The following is a 24927-nucleotide window of genomic DNA, read 5'->3' on the forward strand; positions in this document are numbered from 1 at the left end:
AATTTACATTCCCACCAACACTGTAGGAGGGTTCCTTTTTCTCCACACCCTCTCCAGCATTTCTTATAGACTTTCTGATGATGGTCATTCTGAAACAGCATCAGGTAATACCTCATTGTAGTTTTGATTTGCACTTCTCTAATAATTAGCGATGTTGAGCATCTTTTCATGTGCCTGTTGGCCATCTGTATGTCTTTGGAGAAATGTCTATTTAGATCTTATGCCCATTTTTTAATTGGGTTGTTTGTTTCTTTGATGTTGAGTTGTTTTAACTGTTTATATATTTTGGATATTAACCCTTTATTGGTCCTATCATTTGCAAATGTTTCCTCCCATTCAGTAAGTTGTCTTTTCATTTTTGCTTTGCAAAAGCTTTTAAGTTTAATTAGGTCCCATTTGTTTATTTTTGCTTTTATTTCCTGTGCTTTAGGAGACTGATCCGAAAAAATATTGCTACAATTTAAGTCAAAGAGTGTTCTGCCTGTGTCCCTCCAGGGGATTTATAGTATCTGGTCTTACATTTAGGTTTTTAATCCACTTCCAGTTTATTTTTGTATGTGGTGTTAGAGAATGTTCTAATTTCATTCTTTTACATGTAGCTGTCCAGTTTTCCTTGCACCACTTGTTGAAGAGACTCTCTTTTCCACTGTATATTCTTGCCTCCTTTGTCATAGATTAATTGACCATAAGTGCGTGGGTTTATTTCTGGGCTTTGTATCTTGTTCCATTGATCTCTATGTCTGTTTTTGTGGCAGTACCATACTATTTTGATAACTTAGCTTTGTAGTATAGTCTGAAGTCAAGGAGCCTGATTCCTCCATCTCTTTTCTTCTTTCTCAGGATTGCTTTGGCTATTTGGGGTCTTTTGTGTTTCCATACAACTTTAAAAAATTTTTTGTGTTCTGTGAAAAATGCCATTGGTAATTTGATAGGGATTGCATTGAATTTATAGTTAGCCTTGGGGTGGTATGGTCATTTTAACAATATTGATTCTTGCCATCTAAGAACATGTTGTATCTTTCCATCGGTTTGTGTCATCTTCAGTTTCTTTCATCAGCATCTTACAGTTTTCATCACCATCATTGTCAATTGCTACAAATTGATTGGTTCTTAAAATTAAATAGATCAGGTGATAATTTGTCTATTTTCTTTTGGGAGGAATCCTAAAGCTCTAGTCTACTTCTAAAAAAATCACATTCTTTGAAAATTTTATAGTTTTCAAGGCCAGTGAAACAGTAGCTACTAATGAAATTAAAAGGTATTTTTTAAAGATATGAATGCTGTAGAGACATAGAATATTTCTTTAGCTGTAGAGCTGTAAAACATGCACACTTTCCTTGAGAAAAAATACTTACAAAATCAGAATGAGAAGCCACCAGCAGGTGCTAAAACAAACTCTTTTGCTACAGGTTCACAAGAAAAAAAAACACTACCTCTTGCCTTGTCACATAACAAGCTTATCTGGGTAAGCTTTTCCTGTCAGGATATAAAAGAACTTCCTCTATAGAATTCCAAAGTATGGATGGATATGTGACCTTTTACATACAGCCTTTCACATACATGTTGTGTATTTCTATATAGAATGTGCATTTACAATTTTGATAAATATTATCGAATACAATTGCTCAGTAAAATAGGAATAATTGGATAATTTCTTAACATGATTGATATATATGGCTGATACCAAAAGCTAACTTTATCCTTAAGGAAGAAATATTAGAAGCATTCACATCAAAGTCAGGAACAAGACAGGATGCCATTATCACTGCTGTTATTTAACCATTATTCTAGGGTATTGGCCAGTGCAATTAGATGAGATAAAGAAATTAAAACTATAAAAATTAGAAGATATAAAAGCTGTCACTTTTTCTGGTGATTAAAACAGAATTTTAATCATGTTTATATAACAATTAGATGATATCAAAAATTAGAAGATATAAAAACTATCACCTTTATTGATAATTAAAAGTTTTTAATCATGTTTAAGGAAGATGTTTTTTTTTTTTTTTTTTTTTTTAAACTTGGCTGCACTGGGTCTCGGTTGCAGCACGCGGGATCTTTTAGTTGCAGCACGCGGGATCTTTTAGTTGCAGCATGTGGAATCTAGTTCCCTGACCAGGAATCGAACCCGGGCCCCCTGCATTGGGAGCGCAGAGTCTTAACCACTGGCCCACCAGGGAAGTCACATCTATGTATTCTTTATTTCATTGAATAGAGGATAATTCTTGAATTCTGCTCCCTTAGATTTGTTAATATGATGAATTATGTTAAGTTTCCTAATGAATAATTTATTAATTTGTCAGTTTTAATTCAGAAAAGAATCAGTGTTTCTTCATAGGTTTTTGTTGTTATTTGTTTGAACCCTTCTTTCATATTAGAAATGTTCCTCAAGTGTCTGGTGATGCTTGGATTTTCTTTCATGTTAAAAAGTAAGGTAGTTTGGGATTGACATGTACACACTGCTGTATTTTAAATGGATAACCAAGAAGGACCTACTGTATAGCACAGAGGACTCTGCTCAATATTATATAACAACCTAAATGGGAAAAGAATTTGAAAAACAATAGATACGTGTATATGTATAACTGAATCACTTTGCTGTACACCTGAAATTATCACAACATTGTTAATCAACTATACTCCAATATAAAATAAAAATAAAAGGTTTAAAAAAAAAGCCTTGCAGAAGGTGCCTCAGTGAGGTGCTAATCTATTTACGCAGCAAAAATATAATAAAATAAATTCACCTGCTAAGCTCACAGCACCAAACTGAAAAAAACAAACAAAAAGTAAGGCAGACTTTCAACGAGAGTGCCAAGACAATTCACTGCGGTCAAGAATAGTCTTGTCAACAAATGGTGTTAGAGTGTTAGGACAACTGGATATCTGCATTCGAAAGAATGAAGTTGGACGCTGCCTCTCACTTTAAGTTACAGAACTTAAAGTAGATAAGAGATTTAAATGTAAGAATTAAAACTGTAAAACACTTAGAAAAAAATACAGGCGTAAATATTCATGTCCTCAAATTTGGCAGTGGTTTCTTTTCTTTTTTTTTTTTAATTCACTGTGCAGCTTGTGGGATCTTAGTTCCCTGACCAGGGATCGAACTTGTGCCCCCTGCAATGGAAGCATGGACTTCTCACCACTGGACCACCAGGGAATTCCCTGGGAAGTGATTTCTTAGGTATAACACAAAAAGCACAAGTGTTACAAAAGAAAAGAATAAATTAGACTTCATCAAAATTAAAAATTTCTGTGCTTCAAAGGATACTATCATACAGTGAAAAGACAATCCACAGAATGGGAGAAAATATATCTGATAAGGGACTGGTATCCAGAATATATACAGAACTCCTACAGCATAATGCAACAACCTGGCTTTAAAACTGGCATTTAAAAAGATATTTCTCCAAAGAAGATATACAAATGGGCCATATAAGCACATGACAAAATGGTCAGTGTCATTAGTCGGGAAAATGCAAATCAGAACCACAATGAGGTTCTACTTCACACCCACTAAGATCATTATAATAAAACACATGGACAAAAACCATGTTTTGGTGAGAAATTGCAACCCTCATACATCGTTGATGGGAACGTATCAATACAGTGGTGCAGCAGCATTGAAATACAGTCTGGCAGTTCCCCCTAAAAAGTTAAATTCCACTCCTAGGTATGTACTCAAGAGAAATGAAAATATATGTCCATACTAAAACTTGTACATGAATACTAATAGCAGCATTATTCATAATAGCCAAAAAGTGGGAACAACCCAAATGTCCATCATCTGATGAGTAGATAAACAAAATGTGACATATCCATAACAATGAATATTATTTTGCTGTAAAAAAGGAAAAGGAATGAAGTACTGATACTTGCTACGTGAACCCAAAAACATTATGCTAAGTGAAATAAGCCAAACACAAAAGGCCACATACTGTATGCTTCCATTTATAAGAACTGTCCAGAATAAGCACATCTTTAGAAACAAAGTAGATTTGTGGTTGCCAGGAGGAGGGAGGAGTGGGGAGTGACTTAATGGATATGGGGTGTTGGGGGGGGGTGGTTGTTGATGAAAATATTCTGGAATTAGTGGTGATGGTCACACAACTTTGGGAATATACTAAAACCACTGAATTGTACACTTTACAAGGGTGAACTTTATGGTATGTGAATTATGTCTCAGTTGTTAAAATAAGGCAGTTAAAAATCAGTGAGTGGGACCTAATGATGTGGACTTCATATAAAAGACTAGAGCAAATGCCCTGCATTTTTTAGGGAGTGTTAGTATTTGGGGGTTTTTCCCCTGTGGAGCCACCTAACTTTACAGGCATAGCTAGTCTACTACATTTGGTGACTATAAGCTTACCTGTTGGTGTTTTGAGAGCCTGGATAGGAAAGAGAGCTTAGAGTGCAGTAGTGAGTGTCTCTACTCAATATGCAAAATTTATTCTTCCATTTTCACCCTGGCACCTTACCCCTGCCCTTTACTGTGCCTGAATTCCTGAAGTGCAGAGCCTTTCTGGTTCTTCTTCTTTATGGTTGGTGGTGGTAGAGAAGCCAGAATCTCCTGGTGGGGGTGGGCGTGCGGTAGAGGAATGAATTGCAGAATTGAGGACTCAGTTTGTTTCACTGATTTGACTGTTAACTATCTTCCCTGTTTTTCCCAGTATTTTGGTGCCCTTACTTCCTGGTTTTTTCTGGGATTAAGACAAATCAGTTTGCTTGTCATTTCTATATCCCCTTCTTGACTTTGTTCTCCATTAAAAATGAGTTATTTTGCCTCTGATTTCTTTTTCCAAAAATGCCTTGACAGCTTTCATCTGCTGTTTTCTCCTTTCCTTTTTTGTCTTTGTTGATATATTGTCAGAAACAAAAAAATTTAAAGAAAATATAATCCCTGGGAAAGCAATCTAAATGTCCAACAAGGAATTTAACTTCGGTGGTATATCCGTACCCATGGAATACTAGAGTTTAAAAGAATGATATAGAACTTTGTGTACTAACATTGGAAGCTGATATTTGTTTAAAAATAATACATTTATAGTTGTATATTAAAAGTCTGGAACCTGTCAAATTCTTCACAGTATGCATCTGTGGATTTATAGTTCCTTTTACTTCCAATATTTCACATTTTATATTTTTATTCTTTGTATGGTAAAAATGATTTTTAAATGTATGAGTTTGTTTATGGTGTATATATTATACATAATAGAGATAAAATTGAAAAATTGTGTAGCTGAGTGTTTCAGATACAATATTTTTTGATCTTATGCCAAAAATTATTTTAAATGTTAACCATTTGGAACTGAAATTTGTGTACATTATGATAGGATTAAAAGCAGAATTAAAACTCTCCTTATTAATTTGCTGTCATCTGTGTGAATATCAGACTTGTGCCTTTTTATGCCGTAATTATGTCTTCTACCTCCTTTAGTTCAACTTGTTTGGCTTAGAAACCAAATAGCAAAAAATAATGATAAGAGTAATAGCAGCTAATAGCAATTACTGAATAGTAACTACCTACCAAGGACTGTGCTAGTGCTTTACATGTTTTGTTTTAAATTTAGCCACATTACTTCTTGCTTATCAAACTTGGGTTTGTGTGTTATTAAGCTGAGAAAGAAGCAGATTCTCACTTAAGTATTTAAGTTTTATTTGGTTCACAGACTTTCTGATAACTGCTTCTAGCTGCTCAGAGCCCTTTGTTGATTAATATTACAGTGTTTCAGTTTTATTCTGGTAAAGTATTAATGCCAGATGCCTGGATTCTTTAGGTGTGAAGCTACTTAGGTTTGAAATGTGACTTATTTCAGTTGTATTTGCTTATTCCCTAGAGGTCTTAAGGGGTTGAACTAGATGCAACGTTGACAGTAGCTCTCTTAACCTGTAAAGTGTGTGTATAAATTTCATGCGATAGGTTCAAATTAATGCAAACCTAAGGACGTATGATTTTCTGGGTCAAGTGTCCAGAGCTTTAATAGGATTTGCAAAGGGGTCCATTACTCATAAAAGGCCAAACACCCGAAATACCTCATCCTTTTCTTTTGGGTAGAGAGTGCTAGCCCTAAATTTTTTAGTCATTAGTTTTTAGGAACCATTTCATGTGTTTATTGTCGTCAGCCATTTTAAACTGTTATTCAAAAGCAGAACAAAAACAATGATGTGTACTTAGTGATGAAATATATACATCAGGAACAAAGACTAAAAGGAGACTTCTTGTCACTGGCTAGCTATCCTCTCTAGTTTAAGATTAGAGAAATGAACTAGTTCATCTCCAAGGTCCTTCCAGCTCCAAATGTCATGATTCTTTGTGAGTCTTATTGTTTGGAGATAGTTATTTTTCCACAATGAAATTTTTCTGAATTGAACTGAGAGGTATCATTAAAAATCCAAGAGCCAAATAAAAAAGTTGAGAGTAGCTAAGAATGCCACCAATTGTACTTACCAAGTGTTCATAATTTCAAGCAGTTCCTTTATCAAATTCAAGTATGTTTCACATATATGTGATTAGTTTAGAAAAATGATTTCTAATACCTTTAAAAGTGATTACATTTGTACTAATAAGCCTTTTTTTTTTTAAGTTACATATGTTAAATTTTTTTTTTTTTATCCTTCAATAGGGAAGTTTGGTTGGGTTAGTGGATTATCCAGATGATGAAGAGGAAGATGAAGAAGAAGAAACATCTCCCAGGAAAAGACCTCGTCTTGGCTCATAAAATATTTACCGGGGACCTTCAACATGTGGTTGTACAAAAATGCTGCAACTGTTCAATGAGCTGAAAATCTGAATCAGAAAGCTTTCTCACTTGAACTTATAAATAGACAAGGAATAGCAAAGACACTCAGTATATCAGCTAGGAGAGTTTAGTTCTGTAAAAAACAAAACAAAACCAAACAAAAAAAAACAGGCTTCCCAGGAACTTGATCGCTTGCTAGTAATTAAGGGGTTTGCCTTTCAGGCTGTCCAACAAAAAAGGTTAGTAACCAGAACCTGAGAGATAGCTTCTCAGCAAGGAAACTCTCTGGTTTTGGGACAGTTTAGGGGAGGGACAAAGTTGATAAAATAATATTAATGCAGGGTTGCTCCAGGGGGGTTTCTGATTTAGAAACAATTATAAAACTTCAGTTGCAAACCCAATAACATTACTTGTATAATGGTGCTGGCCATGTTGTTCTTTTAATCAGTTGCCTCTTTTTAAAAGAAATTTTTATGGAAAACAAGTTCAGCTATCATAAAAAACGAAGTTAAGCTGTTGGGACCATTTCTTTGAAATTCAACCTACTGGTAGTTGGAGGGAAATACACCCTATATTACAGCACATGTTGAGTTTTCTACACCAGGAACTTTCAGTGTGTATTTTAATGAAAACAAACAAGCTGGATTCAAAATGGACAGTTTGGTTAATAAAACTTTTAAAATCAGCACTTTTAGAGATAGCAGATGCCAAGAATCAGTACAGTAGTATTCCAAAATGATTTTCTCTAGAAACGGGAGGGGATTGAACAAAATTTTTTCAACTGCCTACAAGTACAGTCTTTTGTGGAAGATACTTTGAAGTCACTTTCTGCTTTGTTAGTAAAGTTGTCTCTCTCCAGAGCTGCAGGCACATTTTAAAGTGTAATTTATAAAGACTAACATGAATAGTGCTGAATTAAGTGGCGTTTAATATCTACAGGCCATTTTGATCCAAGAAGTTACTTCAGTGTCAGTCAGTATGCAGCACATGAAGCTTTTCCATAAACAAACAAGGGTGTAACATGAAAGCTGCTTTTTTTTTTTTTAAGAATAAAAGCACATTCCATGTACGTAAATGAATTTAAAATAATAAACTGAGGCAAACAGTTAAGAGGTTTTATTTTTAGAACAGCAAGTTAACTGTAAATATTTTAATGTTAGTTGGCTCATCTGTGATCTGAGATGCTGAAGTGAGGAAAACATCCCCCAAACTACAACTTAATGCATTGGGGGGAAAAAAAACCTAAAAATAGTAATTCCAGCTACACTCTTCAGATCACCCTTGTAATGTGTTATGGGTCCATTTTTCCTGGAATAGCTTAAAACTGAAGCAGTTTTCCCTGTTTTGGAGATTTTGTAGTTAATTTTAATTTTGGCTATTGTTTGGAAGATGGGCTGTCTGTGTAGATATGAAGTATAGTTTTTCCATAAAACAGATGTTTATTTTGTATTAAAAATACCACTGTACTTGTTTTACACCATTTGTATACATGTGGTGATATTAATGCTGACCTGTAAAATTCAGGAATTAAAATGTGACCCTGTAATTCTATGGTTGTTGCTTTTGTTTGATTTGTTGTAAATATAAGTAAACTCCATTTTGAGATATGTCCCCTTTACAATATCTTTTAAAAGCCAGTACGTTATCCATAGATATTTATTATAGACCACTGTGTCATATAGCAATCTGAATGAAAGAATTCTAAACAAACAAGGGTCAATTGCACATTAAGTATCTCATAGAGGGTGTACCTTGGACAAATACAGTCCCAGCACCAAAGCATCACAGCATGGGACTATTATCACCTCTTTGATTGCAGGTACATATAATGAAAAAGACCTTCAACCTCATTAAGGCAGGTGACTCAGGATCATTTAAATCAAGATTGGTAAAGCTACCATATGAATACATTTTCTTTCAAACAATTTTTATCAAGCCCCTTACTCTTCTTGTTAAATTTCCTCTTGGAATCTAAGAAGGCCAGCCCTAAAGCATTTCCGTTTACCCCTGACTCTTCCTAAGTGATTTCATCTTAAGCTCCAGTAGGTAGTGTTATCACCACACATCTTGCGAAGCTTCTCTAATTCCCCTTTCTGGAGAACCGCCACACGCCTTAAACCCTTAGATCGGCACAGGACATGGTTATTACAGCAGAAATGTGAATGTTTTGTTGAATTATAGGAAAACACTTATGGTGCAGAAGCTCACCCACAATGATGTGAGAACAAGAGTTAAAAATATCCCTTGAAAGAATAACTTAAGATGTGAAAGAATAACTTACCACATTAGCCGCTGTCTTACATGACTACCCTCAGGCAGATGAAGATTTTTATATCTTTATGTTCACTCAGTGAAGCAAGCCAGAGCCCACATTTGTATGCCTGAGGTTCTCTTAATATTATATCTGTAAACATGTATGCAATATAAAAACTATTTTTAATAAAAAGCTACATGAAACAAATTTCTGTGTTTTAATCACCAGTTTTTCCACTTGTCCAGCTAGGTGATAAAAATGTGACAAATATAAAGTAATGCTAAGTTTTCTCTGCATGTTGAAGGTTGTAACTAAAGTAATTTTGGTATTGCTTTTAAGAACTTGTAACTATAGATTTAAGGAGATAAAATGGAATTATAAGTTAAACCTCAAAAGTGGCCCGTAACTAGAAAAGAGGGTGCTTACGGGAAACATAGGAAGTTTCTGGAAGGAAGGTTTGTCTCCTACTATTTCTGGTTATCTTTTAGCAAATGGACTACAGAACACCACCCAGAATCACTTCACACACAGCAGACCTACACCCATGGCAGAATTCCCCTTAACAGGCTCAGGCAACTGTTCCTTTATCTGTTTTAATGCCAGCTTTTCTAGAAAGAGTAATTGAGTATTTTTAACATCCCCCACATCTATTTTCAAAGTCCTGTTTGCTCCTGCCTCAGTGTAGGATGCTGAAATCTATCTTAGCACACTGCCTCGGAGAACCACTCAATTCATTAGATTAGCCTATACCTGGTTCACCCACAACTACTCTCACCCAATAGTCTCCACACAGCAGCCACACATCTTTTTTAAATGAGCGTTTTGATCATGAAACTTCCCTGCTTTAAAACTTTTCAGTGACCTCCCACTGCCATTATGTTTAAAACTCTCACATTACCTACAGGCCTTGCAAATCAGTACCCCACCTATCTCCAACTCCATGTGCTAACCCTCTCCCCTCATTCTGTCTATATGCTAGCCATACTGACAGCGGCAGGACCCTGTATATAACACTGCACTTTTCCCTTCTATCACTCGGCTCTTCACCAGCCCCGTGAAAGCAGGGACGCTGTCAATCTGCTTGACTACTGTATCCTTAACATGCAGCACAATGCTTAGCACCAACAAGGAACAATTGAATACACTATCAGTTAACTTTCTACACCTCTCCACGAGAGACCATTACTCAGAAATCTGTATTGAAGTGGTCAGCATAAGTAACTGCCTTCCCCACTGCCCTTTACCTCCAATGTTTAATAAAAGAGTAATAATGAGGTTATATTTGCATTTAGAAACACAAGTACTTGAAACTAACAGGCTCTGTTTAAGGATTAAATAATTTATTTTTAAGAAATTTTGCTCTTCTGCTTTGCTAAATTGTTCTTAAAATTACTTATTAATAACTTCTTCTTTAAGTTTCTCTGCAAGCAATCTCCTCTTTAGTAATGTTTGCTTCTCCTCTGCTGTCATTTCTGGTTTCTCTGTCATTTCCTTAAAAAAAAATAAATAAATAAAAGGAAAAAAAATTGACTACAGTACAAGGTGGATTCATTTGTCTAAAATTCCTAACGTACTGCCTGAACAAATATTAGAACATTCAGTAAGTTAAAAAAAAAAAAAAAAAAAAGCCACACATGGACTGAGTTCCCTAAATCTCTTCTTTTTAAAAATCTCTTCTTGGGGAAGCCTTTTGGAGGTGGTGGCTAGGGAACTGATGCTGCTCTAAGATAAAATATCTCGAAAGGCTCAGGTAAAACAGACAGCTGACCCTTCACTGCTCAGAGCGGGGCAAGTAAAGAATCACAAAACTGCTATCATTTCTACCTCATAAAATCCTGTCACAACCATCTCACTGCCTAGAAAAGACTTTTAACAGATGCTACACTAACAGGGAGGTGACTATGAATGGATCTACAAGAGCACATATTCTGATGTTGAGAATCCCACCCATAGATTTGCAAATTTTCACATATTAGAGCTGGCCATACCTCTACCTCCCCAGCAGGTTTTCCTTTCTGCTCCGAATTTTGCATCTGCTTAGCCCTCATATCCTTTCTCATGGACATCAGCTTATCTCTCTTCTGTTTCAGATACTGTTCTCGCTGCCGGAGCTCTTCTGTTCCAAGTGTTGATAAGTTCTGGGTCAAATAAAAGAAGGAACTATTTAAAATCAAGTCTGCAAAATAAGTGGCACAGATATCAACTGACTGATTAAATCAGAAGTTCGAGTTCAAGACCATAATAAAAGCCAAGTGTGTATGGCTGTTTACATTACTTGTTCCTAGTACTTTGCATTTTTCTCATAGTCTTAAAAAGTATGTTTTTTACTTACTGCTATTGGTCCCTCCATGCTTGCATGTTCGAAGCCAGGAATCTTCAGGTCTTTTTGTGGGAGGGAGGAAGTTTCAGGCAACATTTCCAGCTTTCGTGTCGAAGGTTGTACTGACTGATTAACAAAATGCACTTTAACTTCTGGCAGTAATTAAACAGAAATCAATTAGAATATTATAAGAAATATTAAGTTACTATGCTAGGCTCACCAAAACGAGCTAGTGTTAGTAATACTTGGGTCTTTTCTCACACTCATTCACTCAGCATGCACTGATTCAGTGCCTAAATTGTGCTAGGCACTGGGTGAGAACAATAAAAGTGGTCTCTGAGTTCAAGGAGCTTGAACTACAGTTTCTTGTGAATAATGACATTTCAACAAATACCAAGCTCCTGCTTGTTTGGTACTATAGCTACAAAAAGATATAATTCTTGTATAAAAGATTAGAACCACAGTATAACGTAATACAAGGTTGCCATATAAGCCAAACAGTGCACTAAAATCCCGTACTAACAATGTAATTGGCTTTGAAGCTTTCAAACTTTTGCTTGCAGGCTACAACTATTAAGTGACCTTATATTTCAGGACAATTAATATAAAGCTACAATTTTTTTGTGTTGGAGGAATCAGTGCCAGTAATATCAGTAATTTGTAGTACATACTGAAGATAACTATAAACCTACTAACATATTAAGAAAATGTTTATATTTTAAAGTAAGTAGAACTTGGAAGCAGAAATAACATGAACACTCGATACTTTCCAGTTATTTGGTAACTGTGCCAAGAGACAGGATTAACATGTTAATTGCTTTTCTGAGCCATTTTTTATCATAAGGTGGGTTTTTTTTTTTAAATAAAACATTTTCACTGTAATACATGCGCTATGAAAGACAGCAGGTGAGACAAGCAAAGACTCGCATAAAAATGATGCCAAGAACTAAAAGCATGATGGGAGAACATGATATACGTGTCTCTAAATGATTAAAAATCTTGCCAGCATGGTAAAACCAGAAATAGCACTTTGCATGAGCAAGAAACCTGCCCAAGGACCACTGCATTAGCACAGGGTGAGTGGACTGACTGCAGTGCCAGGAAGGTTAGAAGAAAAGCTCTTCAGGCCTTTGGACAGAAAGGGAAGTCTCTATGGAAGAGATGAGGCTGCCGCTAATACTCCAACCAATCTAGACAGGGAGTCACAGAACTAACTTACACAGAAATGAAGATGAGCTTCAACGAGTTGCTCAAAATATGCAGAGTTAAAACATGTCATTCGCATGATGGTGACTTTAAGCAGAGGTGGGCTTAGCGCCCAAATACGGAACCACAGAGCTGGGGACGAGATAGTTCATTTCTGAGGAGGGGGATCCCAGGCACATAAGCATTTATATTCAATTCATGTACTGGCTCTGGACAGATCCTTGAGTTTGGTTATGAACATATTTTATATTCTAACTTGGACCTAGAGAGAAAAGTACCTGAAACCAAAATACTTAGCTTCTCTGATTTCTAAGAATGGAGACTTGGAAAGCAGGCTAGCTTAAAGAAAGATCACCTCATCACTGGCAATCCTGTGTCAGCCTGAGAACAGACGCTATCCATTTCTAGCAGAAACCAGGGAAAGACACAAGCAAAGGGATAAGCAGGAGGTGAGTCAGACACCTTTATGATTCCTCTCACATTAGGCCTTTCTCATGGGTACTTTGTAGGAAGTCATTGCCTGGAATATCAGATATACTCATTTTTAAAAAACAGAATAGTCTTTAAAAATTAGAATCATTACTTCTGAAATTATCTGCCATTGTTTCTCTGCCACTAATGTGCATAACTGAGTTACAACTGGTTTGAAATTAAGTTTTCTATAATAGCTTCACTTAATAGTCAGATAAGCAAACGTATTCAAATTATGTCAGGCACAAGATTTGAACAGTACATGTACTAAGTTCTATATAAAACAAAAAGTTAAATTTGGGCCAGCAAATTTTAAAAGCACTCAAACAAATCTAAAGCAGATGCTTTCACAGATATAATTCAAATAAGGTTATTCTACTCAGAACCTGCAGAATATGAAAAAAAAGAAATGCTAGGACGGAAAAAGCCAGATAACGTCATAAACCTGCTTCTGTTTCATATGCCCCATTGTTTTACCAACTAAGCATATAGTTCCTTAAAATAGTGGATAAACATCAAACCTATTTATCTCGATTATAAAACTTCTACAAAGTGTAGAAGAACACAAGATTTGGAGTCAGAAGACCAAGGTAAGTCATGGTTTCATTATTTAAGAGCTCAGTGATTCTGGATGTCACTCAACTTCTTTGAATTTCTTGTTTAAAAAACTAAGGTAAAAGCAAAATAAGGATCATATTATTTACCTCACAGAGTTATGGGCTTTTTCAATTGATAAAAGGACATGTATCTAAAAACCATAGAAATAAATCCATAATAGAAATGAACTAAATTCATGATCATGATTCAAGTTCTGTTTCAGAACTATCCGTCGTATAAAGGAAATCACAATACAGGCAATGCAAGTGATTTGCCGCATACCGAACAAGGGCATCCACTAACATTTCCCACAATGATTCTCATCAATTTTGGTTTCAACGGTAGTTTCTGACTAAACTTCTAAATAAATGGCTACCTCCTATTTTCTAACTGTGTTTTAATTCACTAGGAAAATAAGTTAATATTATCTTTCCATTTTCAGCTTCTAAACTCCCCAACACCATCTAATTTTGTGGTCAAGGAAGAGAGTACCAAATGTTATGTGAACACACCTTGTATGCTGTAGTCATGACATAAAGGCTGGGGGCTCCCCCAGGGAATTTTGCTCACTGCTCTGGGTTCCAAGCTTCACTTAGAAATTTAAGGGCTACACCCTGTCAGCTGAGTATCTCCTACAGGCAACCTCTTTAGCTAAATACACAAAGAAAATTAAATACCAATGGCCATTCAACACTCCCTCACAGGGTTTTTTGAGTATGTAAGAGAAAGCAGCACACTCTGCAGTGTTTATGCATTCATATTATTCAGAAATTTCAGTACACTTCAACCTTACCTGAGGGTGGGTGTGCGAAATGTTCACCATCTCCTTGGGAATTATTCATTTTTGCAGTTTCATTGGCATGTGTTGGAGGCTCTTCTGTTTTAGCCTCTGATAACTTCAGGAATCAGCAATACAATTTTTAAAATATTTTAGATTAATTCTGAATAATTCACTACTTAAGGGATTCAAACACATTAGTTTAAAAAATTGTCTACTAAATAGATAATAAATCAGAGATTTTATTTTTCCAAAGTTTTTAAGATGTTTCCACTATTTTTTATCTTCTACTTTCGAGGTAGGTAAACATTCTAATTTCCAATCATGCAGTGCTAAGAATAACTAGTTTGGTTAAGACTTTGCACTCAGCAAGAAGTGGGTTCAAACCTAGGCTTCACTCTCACTACTCTTGTGACCTGGACCAAGACACCAAGAAATACTCAAAGAGAAATAAAATCACTGAATTATAAGGTGCTTTTTCACTTAAAATAATCTAAAATATAATAATAATGCAACTACGGTGATATGCCTAAAGCAGCCACAAACTGGTTTACAGGCATACCTCATTTTGTACTGTTTCACAGACATGGCATTTTTTTTACATATTGAAGGTTTGTGGCAACCCAATCAAGCAAGTCTATTGGCGCCATTTTTCCAACAGCATTTGCTCACTTCGTGTCTCTGTGTCACATTTTGGTAATTCTCGTAATGTTTCAAACTTTATTATAGTTGTTATGGTGCTTGGGGATCAGTGATCTCTGATGTTACTATTGTAACTGTTTTGGGGCACCACGAATTGCACCCATAAAAGATGGTGAACTTAATAGATGAAAGTCGTGTATATTCTGACTGCTCCACTGACCAGTTTGTTCCCTCTTTTCTCTCCCTCTCCCCAGACCTCCCTGTTCCATGAGACACAAGAATGTTGAAATTGAGCCAATTAAGAATCCCACAGTGGCCTCTAAGTGTTCACTGAAAGGGAGAGTCATGGGTCTCCCACTTTAAATCAAAAGCTAGAAATAATTAAGCTTTCAACATACCTTAGGGAAGGCATGTTGAAAGCTGAGACAGGCCAAAGGCTAGGCCTCTTATACTAAACAGTTAGCCAAGTTGTGAATGCAAAGGAAGGAAACTGAAAGTGCTACTCCAGTGGACACATGAATGATAAGAAAGGAAAACAGCCTTGTTGCTGATATGGAGAAAGTCTTAGTGGTCTGGATAAAATATCAAACCTGCCACAACAGTCCCTTAAGCCAAAGCCTAATCCAGAGCAAGGCCTTAACACTCTTCAGTTGCATAAAGGCTGAGAGGTGAAGAAGCTGCAGAAGAAAAGTATGAAGCTAGCAGAGGGTGGTTCCTGAGGCTGAAGGAAAGAAGCTGTCTTCGTGACATAAAAGTACAGGCTGAGGCAGCAAGGGTTTATGCAGAAGCTGCAGCAAGCTATCCAGAAGATCTCACTAACAAAACTAATGAAGGTGGCTACACTAAACAGCAGATTTTCAATATAGATGAAACAGCTTACTACTGTAAGAAGATGCCATCAGGACTTTCATAGTTGGAGAGGATAAGTCAGTGCCTGGCTTTAAAGCTTCAAAGGACAGGTTCTCTTATTGGGGCTAATGCAGCTGGTGACTTGAAGTTGAAGCCAATGTTCATTTACCATTCCGAACATCATAGGCCCTTAAGAATTATGCTAAATCTACTTTACCTGTGCTCTATCAATGGAACAACGAAGCCTGGATGATAGCACATCTGTTTACGACATGGTTTACTGAATATTTGAAGCTCACTGTTGAGACCTACTCCCCAGAAAAAAAAAAAGAGTCCTTTCAAAATATTAACTACTCATTTACAATGCACCTGGACACCCAATAGCTCTGACGGAGATATACAATAAGACTCACGTTGTTTCCATGCCTGCTACACAACATCCATTCTACAGCTCATGGATCAAGGAGTAATTTCAACTTTCAGGTCCTATTCTTTAAGAAATACATTTCGTAAGGCTGTAGCTGCCATAGATAATGATTTCTCTGATGGATCTGGGCAAAGTCAATTGAAAATCTTCTGGAAAGGATTCACCACTCTAGATGCCATTAAGAACATTCATGATTCATGGGAAGAGCTCAAAATATCAACATTAACAGGCGTTTAGAAGAAATTGATTCCAACCCTCATGGATGATTTAGAGGAATTCAAGACTTCAGTGGAGGAAGTAATTGCAGATGTGGTAGAAATAGCAAGAGAACCAGAATTAGAAGTGGAGCCTGAAAGATGTGCCTGAATTGCTGCAATCTCATGATAGAACTTTAATAGATTAGGAGTTGCTTCTTATGGATAAGCAAAGAAAGTGATTTCTTGAGATGGAATCTACTCCTGGGGAAGATGCTGTGAAGACTGTTGAAATGACAACAAAAGACTTAGAACATTACACAAGTTCAGTTGATAAAGTAGCAGCCAGGTTTGAGAAGATGGACTCCAATTTTGAAAGAAGTTCTACTGTGGGCAAAATGCCATCCAACAGAACTTCGTGCTACTGTGAGACTGTTTATGAAAGAAAGAGTCAAATAATGTGGCAAACTTCATTGTTATCTTATTTTAAGAAACTGCCACAGCCACCCCAACCTCCAGCAGCCACCACCCCAATCAGTCAGCAGCCATCAACATTGAGGCCAGACCCTCCACCAGCAAAAAGACTACAACTCGCTGAAAGCTCAGATGATGGTTAGTTTTTTAAGCAATAATATAATTTTTAATGAAAGCACGTAGTTTTTTTTTAGACATAATGCTACTGAGCAATTAATATACTACAGTACAGTGTAAACATAACCTTTATATGTACTGGGAAACCAAAATACTTTTGTGACATTTTATTGCTTTATTGCAGTAGTCTAGAACCAAGCTCACGACATCTCTGAGGTATGCCTGTATTTCCATTTCCAAAATGGAATACTATATTTAAACCAAAGAAATCATTTAAATCTTGGAAAGAATTAAGTAAACTGATACTTCATTTTTCCTTAAAAACAGGAAAATCCAATCACACGTAACTTTTTAGGTAATTCATGGATCCCTAAATCATAAGTCTCTATATGTGGAGTGATGGAAACACGAAGACTGAAATTAGCATCAGCTCTATTTTTGTGTGTTTGAAAATTTCCATTAAAAAAAGTCCGAGTCCTTTTTTTTTTTGGCTTCACAACCCAGCTTGTGGGATCTTAGTTCCCCGACCAGGGACTGAACCTGGGCCCACATCAGTGAAAACACCGAGTCCCAACCACTGAACCACCAGGAAATTCCCAAGACTACTGTCTTCTGATAGCAATTTGGAACCAGTTTCTGTTCTATACTCTTACATTTAAAAATATTATTATCTATGAATTTCACCTCCATTTACTAAAAGGAGATTTACTCAAAGATACATAAATCCCCTCTAAATCCTAAAACATCTCTTTTGCTCTTCATTGGGTACCCTGGATTAAAATAGGTTTTTTCAAATATAGTAAATGATACAACCATGTATCATAGTGATTAAAGGAAAAAAAGGAAAATGACTTTCAAATGACTGAGAATTAGTTTATATTAGGTTTCCCTCTCCCTTCAGGGAGACTTGGGCAAATGTAGAAAGGGAAGCAGCTAGAAAAGGGGGGAGGAAAAAATATTATCTTCCCTCACCTCAGCCAGACACATGTTTAATTTGTTCTTAGGAAAGATTAGGCACTTGATGGAAACAGTTCTTAATGAAAGCACACAATGCCAGGAAATGTGAAACTGAATGACTCTGCTTCAAGCTGGCAAGGTTAAAGTCTACACGGGACCCTCAGGAGTAACTGCAGTTGCTGTTTTCAAAACAGTAAAGGAATCAAGGCGAGTGGGGAAGTAAAATATTTTTCTTAATCTTCTTTTATTCATAAAATTAAGGGAAATTTCTATTAAAAATTTCCAAAAATATGAACGGTATTACATACAATTTTTTTGGAGTCGATAATCTCATTCTTTATTGGGAATTTAAAAGGTAGGTCGCTGGCTGAATAATAAAGTGAATAAAGTTATAAAGTTAAGTATAAATGCTCAGAATTGCCAGGGAAATATGAATACTCTGAGGAACTGTGTCGTTCCACCTAAGCTTAAATTTTAATAGAAAACCTAGGTGTAAGCTTAAGGGATGACAGCAATGAAATATTTCTATTATATTAATACATTTTGTGGCACCTGCTTTTTTCTCTTTCTTTCTTCCTCCTGGTCATATTCCTCTTTTGATTTTCTGAAATATATAAAAATAAAGTAGAAAAGTAAACTTCCTCTTTTGGTCAAAGAACAAATATTCAACAAACAACATGCTAACCTAAGCTTACAATATGTGCAAGGAATTTTGGAAACAATCAGGCTTTGCTTAAAGCAGCCTACCATCAACTGAGAAAGACATACATAGGCATAAACAGCATAATATAATTAGCCGCATAAAACACAGGTTTACCTATTTCCTCTGGAAATGTGAAGGACCCCTAGATAAACAAAGACCAACAGGTTTGAAATCCTAAACCCAAATCATGGCAAATCTCATGAATATGGACTTTGATCTCTCTCTTTAGACCAGTGACATTCCTCCTGATAAGATCCATTTCTCCTCTCATTCTAGTTTCTCCATGGCATCTGAGCTATCGCAAAGCTCTCCCAATGCCATTATCCCAAAGCCCTATGAGCTTTTGTAAACTGCTCACTGAGGCAGTCTGATTTAGGAAAATAGCCAAGTCAACTCTCATACATGTTCATAATTAAGTTCCACTGCTTATACAGCAGTACGCACACCCCCCCCCATCACAAAAGCCCATAGAAAATACAGTAAAATCTAAAAGCACAATGCTGATCAGTTTTCAAACCACCAATCAACCAACAGAAAGTAACCAGTACAAGTCAAAACTACCAGTCCTCTAAACCTATTACCAAATATCGTTAACTCTTCAAATATGTAAACTCAAAGCATTGTGTACTGTCTCAGGCACCCATTTGCCCTCACTGTGGAAAGAAGGACCTGGCAGGAAAGGCCTGGGTTCAGCCACAAACTCGCCTCCCTCCCCACAACCACTCAAGTCCCCTGAAATGAAGCACTAAGTCCTAGAGTTCCTTCCACAGTCCCCCACTAGGCCCATCTTCCTAACCATCATCCTGCCTATCCTCCCTCCTGCTTTGGAACCAGGGACAAGTTGGGTAGGTCGGAGCACCACAGGATGCTAGAAGACGGTCATCTATGCGGTTAGAATGGAGAGCCAGGGCCCCCAAAGGCCAAGGCCCCATTCTGCAGGGGACACAGTAGCTGCGGGTATCCTTTTGCCTTGAACCTATACATTCCCATAGATTTAAATATTAGGTGCTGCAATTGCCCCTCCCTTCTAAAACTCCCATCGGGGTTGGGGACAACAGGTCCAAGGGAGAAAAATGCCCCTTTAGTGGGCTGCACATTCCACGTCAGGCATTTGGCCGAGAATCACGTAACTAAGGCAAGAAAAAGACCAGCAAAGAGCCAGCCACTTGGTCTGTGGAGTCTGGATGTCCAACCTCCTACTGTGAGACACCTGGCATGAGCCTCCCCTAATACCAAGATCCAGAAGCCAAAGTGTTTCCTGCGCAGCTCAGACCACTACAGCCCTTCCAGGCATCAGGCTGGGTCTACTGCATCTTGCTCCCACTGGGGGCTAGTTTCCTATTCCCATGATGGGAGTGGAGGGAGACCCTCCCATTTGCGCTGATCTGGTACGAGTCATCTGAAAATAATTTTTTCTGTTCATTAAGAAATGTAATATACACAATAGTTATAAACAAATAAAATAAGTCATTTTCATAGTCTTTAGGAGAGAATTTAGATATTTTACTAGTTCACAGTATTTTTTGGGTAGAAAGCATATATGCAGATCATATTGCAATATTACTAATGATCCATTCAAAAAATAATTAAAGAAGGATACCTAAGAACTTCTCTGAGGATTTTCATCTCTTCCTGTTCAAGGTCACTGACCACATCAGAACCATCTGTTAAGCAGTCAGGTAATACACCTGTTAAAAACCAAAGACCACACAGAAGAATATCAACTCAACTGAAACATTTATTTCCCACTATTCTAAGTTCATCAAGAAGTACAAATAAGTTTGTTAATATCTATTGCTTTAAAAAATGTTCTAAGCTATTACCTTTTAACTATGGTCTTTTTAACTTTTTCTTTTTTTAGGGAATCAGCCCCACCAAAAAACCCACAATCTTACCTAGAAATGACTCTTGGTAATTATTTGTATTGCCTATTTAAAATAAAAATAATAATATATGACAATAGAAATTAATTAATATAAGCTATTATCTTCCATAATCATACTATACAGAGCATACCACTGAAATCAATAAGCTCCAAAAAATGAAACTATGCTCTCAAAAGTATTCCTTAAATGGGAAAAGAGTTTACAAAACAAAATATAAAATACTTTGTTAACTGAAACAGCATGTTAATACTCTTCATTTATACAACAAATGCTACTGAAAAGGGCCCTGCTTGCTACGTGCAAAAAAGCATGATGCTACTAAGCACTTAAGGGAAATATAAAGATGAATAAAACAATCTCTGCCCTCAGAGCTTCTATCCAGATATTGGTCTAATAACTATAAGCCAGGGCAGTACCAACTTTGGTCCAAGGCAAACAGGAATTCATAGCAAGTAATTTTAAAGTATTGGTTTAACTTACTTTATTACCTATATCTTCCTGATAAGCAGGTAGACTGGTAATAAGTGTTCTGTTTCTACTATAATTGTTATACTCCCAAAACATTAACAGCATGTCCCCTAATTTTTACCTTCCATTTCTTTACCCATATATGACTATGGGATTTTGGATCTGCTCTAAATTAAAGTAGCTTTATTATTCTAATCCCCTTGATGTTTAAATGCATTTTAAATTAAACTTTTCATTTCAAGATAATTGCAGATTCACATGTAGTTGTAAGAAATAATACAGAGAGATGCTACGCACTCTATACCCAGTTTCCCCCAACGGTTACATCTTACAAAACTACAGAATAGTATCACAACGAGAAAATTGACATCTATATAACCCACTGGTCTTAAGTGAATTTTTGCTGAGTAAAAAGCTACACAATTAGTATTCTCCTATACATCTTTTAAGGAAAATTTTTAAAACTAAGGAAAGAATAAAACAACAGTATGCAATACTTCCAAACTGTAATAGGGAAGAAGCTTTGTATTCTATTACAAGTTAATCACTAAAGGGCTGTTGCCTATAAGCTTAAATTCTACATAATGGCCCATCTCTGGGAAACCTCCTTTCCAGGTAATGAGCATTAAGCTAAAATACCTTTGTGTAGCTCACAGGAAACATCCTGACCAGGCCCACCTGTGAATGACTGCAGGGAGGAAGAATTTAACACAGCTCCTTCACAGGCTGATGGGAACCAAAAAAAGTTTGACTTTACTCTCTTCCCTTTTAGTATAAAAGGAGCCTGAATTCTAACTCAGGCAAGATGGTTCTTTGGGAAACAAGCCCAACAACCTGTCTCTCAATTACTGGCCTGTTGTGCAGCAAGCAGTACGAGCTTAGACTCTGTACCAAAACCATCAAGATAATGCACTGATTTGCACTTTCCCCAAATTCCTTGGTGAGATACAACCAGAAAGCAGAGAGCCTTTGAATTTTTCTCACACAAACAGTATGCAATTTTGAGTAAAATCAACATTGCTCTAAGGTACTTTCCTCTGGTTTTATGTTAAGTAAAATTCTTAAATACAAGTATTAAAAATTCATGGCAGAACTAAGTATTAGTTTATGTTTAAATGTAAGCAAACTGTCCCACCCTGTGGTCTGACAGCAGCATTATTCCACATCATTCCCCTCATCCTCCCTTGCTAATATAAGCCATATGTATGCAGTTACCAGGCAGCCAAGTACTTGGAGTCAGGACCCTACCCCACCGGACAAGAGTGACTCATGATTTAAGCCAATCACAATGGTCTCACTTCCCCTGCCAGAGGGTTTAGAAAAGCATGTGACCCCAATTCTGACCAATAGAACCTGAGGGGAAAACTTCTAGGGGGCTTCCATGAAAGTGTTGCCTTGATAGCAAAAAAAAAAGACGTACAGGAAGAAACATCCCTTTTTCTTCATGAGATATTGTTGAGTCTGCATTCGATGCACCCAGAGTGCAATCATGAAAGAAGATCCTGAGAATGGTAGAGTATAAAGACGAAACACGTCAGAGTCCTTAACAACATCACTGAGCCACCAAATTAACCAACACTGGATCTGTCTTTCTTTCCTCCCTTCCTCTGGACTTCTTGTTCTGTGAGATGATAATTTCTTATTGCTTAAGCCATTTTCACTGAGGTATTCTGCTAATGGCAGCCTGAGGCATTCAGCTGATACAAGCTATGTGTACCTGTTCTCTTTTAATTAAAATCTAAATGTTGCTGATTAAATTATAAAATGAAAACTATACAGTACCAATATCAAGTTCACTATTTCTTTTATCAAAACTGATCCCCCCAAAATAATTTTAAATAACATAAAATAATTATTCAAAGTCTCTATCCCTTAGGTCAGAATAAAGCATAGCTGCAGGAAAACACAAGAAAAAAGGGTTTTATGAAGCAAACCACGGTAGAGAAACAAAGAGAAAGAGACTGTTTCCTACACTTATTTACATCAAAGCAACAGCATTATGTCATACATCATTCAAGCTTAGGTAGTGTTATCTCCAAACCACAGACAACAGCTCTCTTACCTGCTGTGAAATGCATTTTATGGTTTCAGGGAATAGTTATGATGGTGGTTGGCTCCAAGGGATACAGTCTTTACTCACACCAGACAAATGAGAGGAGAACCCACCACAAAGGCCCTGCAACATTCTAATGTTTGCCCTATAACAATAGAAGCCCTTATTGTTGCATGTTCCAGCCCTTAAAACCAAACAGTACAACTAAACTATAGCTCCCATATCTTCAAGAAACAAGCAAAGAGGGATTTCCCCACTGGCACAGTGGTTAAGAATCCGCCTGCCAATGCAGGGGACACAGGTTCAATCCCTGGTCTTGAAGAGGAAAATGAGAAACTTACACTCAGCTAAAAATAACTCCATGCTCCTTCTGCTTTTGTAAAATATGCTTGCTGCACCAAAACAGAAAAACAAAACAGGATGACCTAGTAATCAAATGTAACCATAAGATGTTTTGCTAAATATGGAATGTTCTGCACCTGCTCTTGTAAGTTTCTGTTTGGAAACTTCCCTGCTCTGTAAACCAAGTAACCAATCTACCAATGCTAACTAACCATGTGCACTAACCCCTATAAAAGTAAAACTCACCCTGAGCTCAGGGCCCAGAGCTTTGGAGCGTAAGCTCATCTGGGGCCGCTGGCTTAATAAACCTAAGTTCTCCAACCCTCCAAGTGTGGTGCTTGGTTTATCGAAGCACCAATTTCTGCAAGCCTGGGAAGATCCCACATGCCACAGAGCAACTAAGCAAGTGTGCCACAACTACTGAGCCTGCACTCTAGAGTCTGCAAGCCGCAACTACTGAGCCCACATGCTGCAACTACTGAAGCCCACTTGCCTAGAGCTGTGCTCCACAACAAGAGAAGCCACTGCAATGAGAAGCCCAAGCACCGCAACGAAGAGCAGTCCCCACTTGCCACAACTAGAGAAAGCCCACGTGCAGCAACAAAGATCCAACTTAGCCAATTATTAATTAGTTAATTTAAAAAAAAGAAACAAGCAAAGAAAAGGCCCAGTTGCCAAACCATTAGAGAATATATAGGCATGGTAAGGAATATGAATGGCAATCTATTAAACGAAATTAAGGTCCCCAGAGTCAGAAATGGGAAACCGAGATAAGCATCTGGGGTGAAAAGGAGATAGATAGTACAGTAACAAGAAGTATGGTTAAAAACTCTGATAATTTGAGCCTAGATGTCAAATATAGTTCATGTACACAGGAAGGGGAGAAAAGCAAGAAGAGCTATAAAGAAAGTGAGTTTAGACAGAAAGTTAAGGAAAAGATAAAGCTAAAGGCAGTTACCAGGGCTCTGAGTTCTGCTTTCTCTTCCACCTAATGGTGGCACAATCCTATCTGCCCATTGCCCTAGAACAGTAGTTCTCAGTGCTGGCCCAGGACCAGCAGCTTAGCATCAGCTAGGAATTTGTTAAAAATACAAAGTATTAGGCCCTACTCCAGACCTTCTGAATCAGAAACAGGGAGACAGCCATATGTGTTTCAACAAGCCCTCCAAATGCTTCTAAATGCTCACTAAAGCTTGAGAACCACTGTCTCCTATAAGCCAGAAGAAGAGTAGTCACCTTCTCTCAACAGTAAGCATAACTGTGACCACTCAAAAATACTGAATTTCATAAACACAATGGCTGGGCAGAAAAATCAAGGCTTTCTGAAACCTAAAACATTAAATCAAATTCTGGTCTGCTTTGAGATGTCAACCATTCAGTGATCAGGAAGTTTGTACTCTTGTATTTCTTAAGTCAGCTGTAGACTTTCAAACTTGAAGTAAATTTATA

The 24927-nt window shown here is 37.0% G+C and overlaps 2 protein-coding genes across 5 annotated transcripts in view; one reads left to right on the forward strand and one right to left on the reverse strand.

Annotated features, from left to right (window-relative positions):
• PPP4R3B (protein phosphatase 4 regulatory subunit 3B) overlaps nucleotides 1-8291 on the forward strand; it is a 63542-nt gene extending 55251 nt beyond the window's left edge. For all 3 annotated transcript variants that reach the window (XM_057743584.1, XM_057743586.1, XM_057743583.1), the window contains one exon: nucleotides 6624-8291. In XM_057743584.1, coding sequence (XP_057599567.1) covers nucleotides 6624-6719 — 96 coding nt within the window. In that variant the 3' untranslated portion in view covers nucleotides 6720-8291. The remainder of the gene's footprint in view (nucleotides 1-6623) is intronic.
• A 2026-nt stretch (nucleotides 8292-10317) lies between these two features.
• CFAP36 (cilia and flagella associated protein 36) overlaps nucleotides 10318-24927 on the reverse strand; it is a 29768-nt gene continuing 15158 nt past the window's right edge. Inside the window, exons 5-11 of one of the 2 annotated variants that reach the window (XM_057743593.1) lie at nucleotides 20625-20657; nucleotides 20330-20417; nucleotides 18579-18630; nucleotides 14382-14484; nucleotides 11327-11466; nucleotides 10983-11132; nucleotides 10318-10485 (exon numbers count right to left, since the gene is read on the reverse strand). In XM_057743593.1, the coding sequence (XP_057599576.1) occupies nucleotides 10384-10485; nucleotides 10983-11132; nucleotides 11327-11466; nucleotides 14382-14484; nucleotides 18579-18630; nucleotides 20330-20417; nucleotides 20625-20657 (668 nt within the window). In that variant the 3' untranslated portion in view covers nucleotides 10318-10383. The remainder of the gene's footprint in view (nucleotides 10486-10982; nucleotides 11133-11326; nucleotides 11467-14381; nucleotides 14485-18578; nucleotides 18631-20329; nucleotides 20418-20624; nucleotides 20658-24927) is intronic. The other variant, XM_057743595.1, reaches the window with a different exon arrangement.

The sequence above is a fragment of the Hippopotamus amphibius genome, chromosome 7, assembly GCF_030028045.1.
Source record: "Hippopotamus amphibius kiboko isolate mHipAmp2 chromosome 7, mHipAmp2.hap2, whole genome shotgun sequence".
NCBI classification, from domain to species: domain Eukaryota; kingdom Metazoa; phylum Chordata; class Mammalia; order Artiodactyla; family Hippopotamidae; genus Hippopotamus; species Hippopotamus amphibius.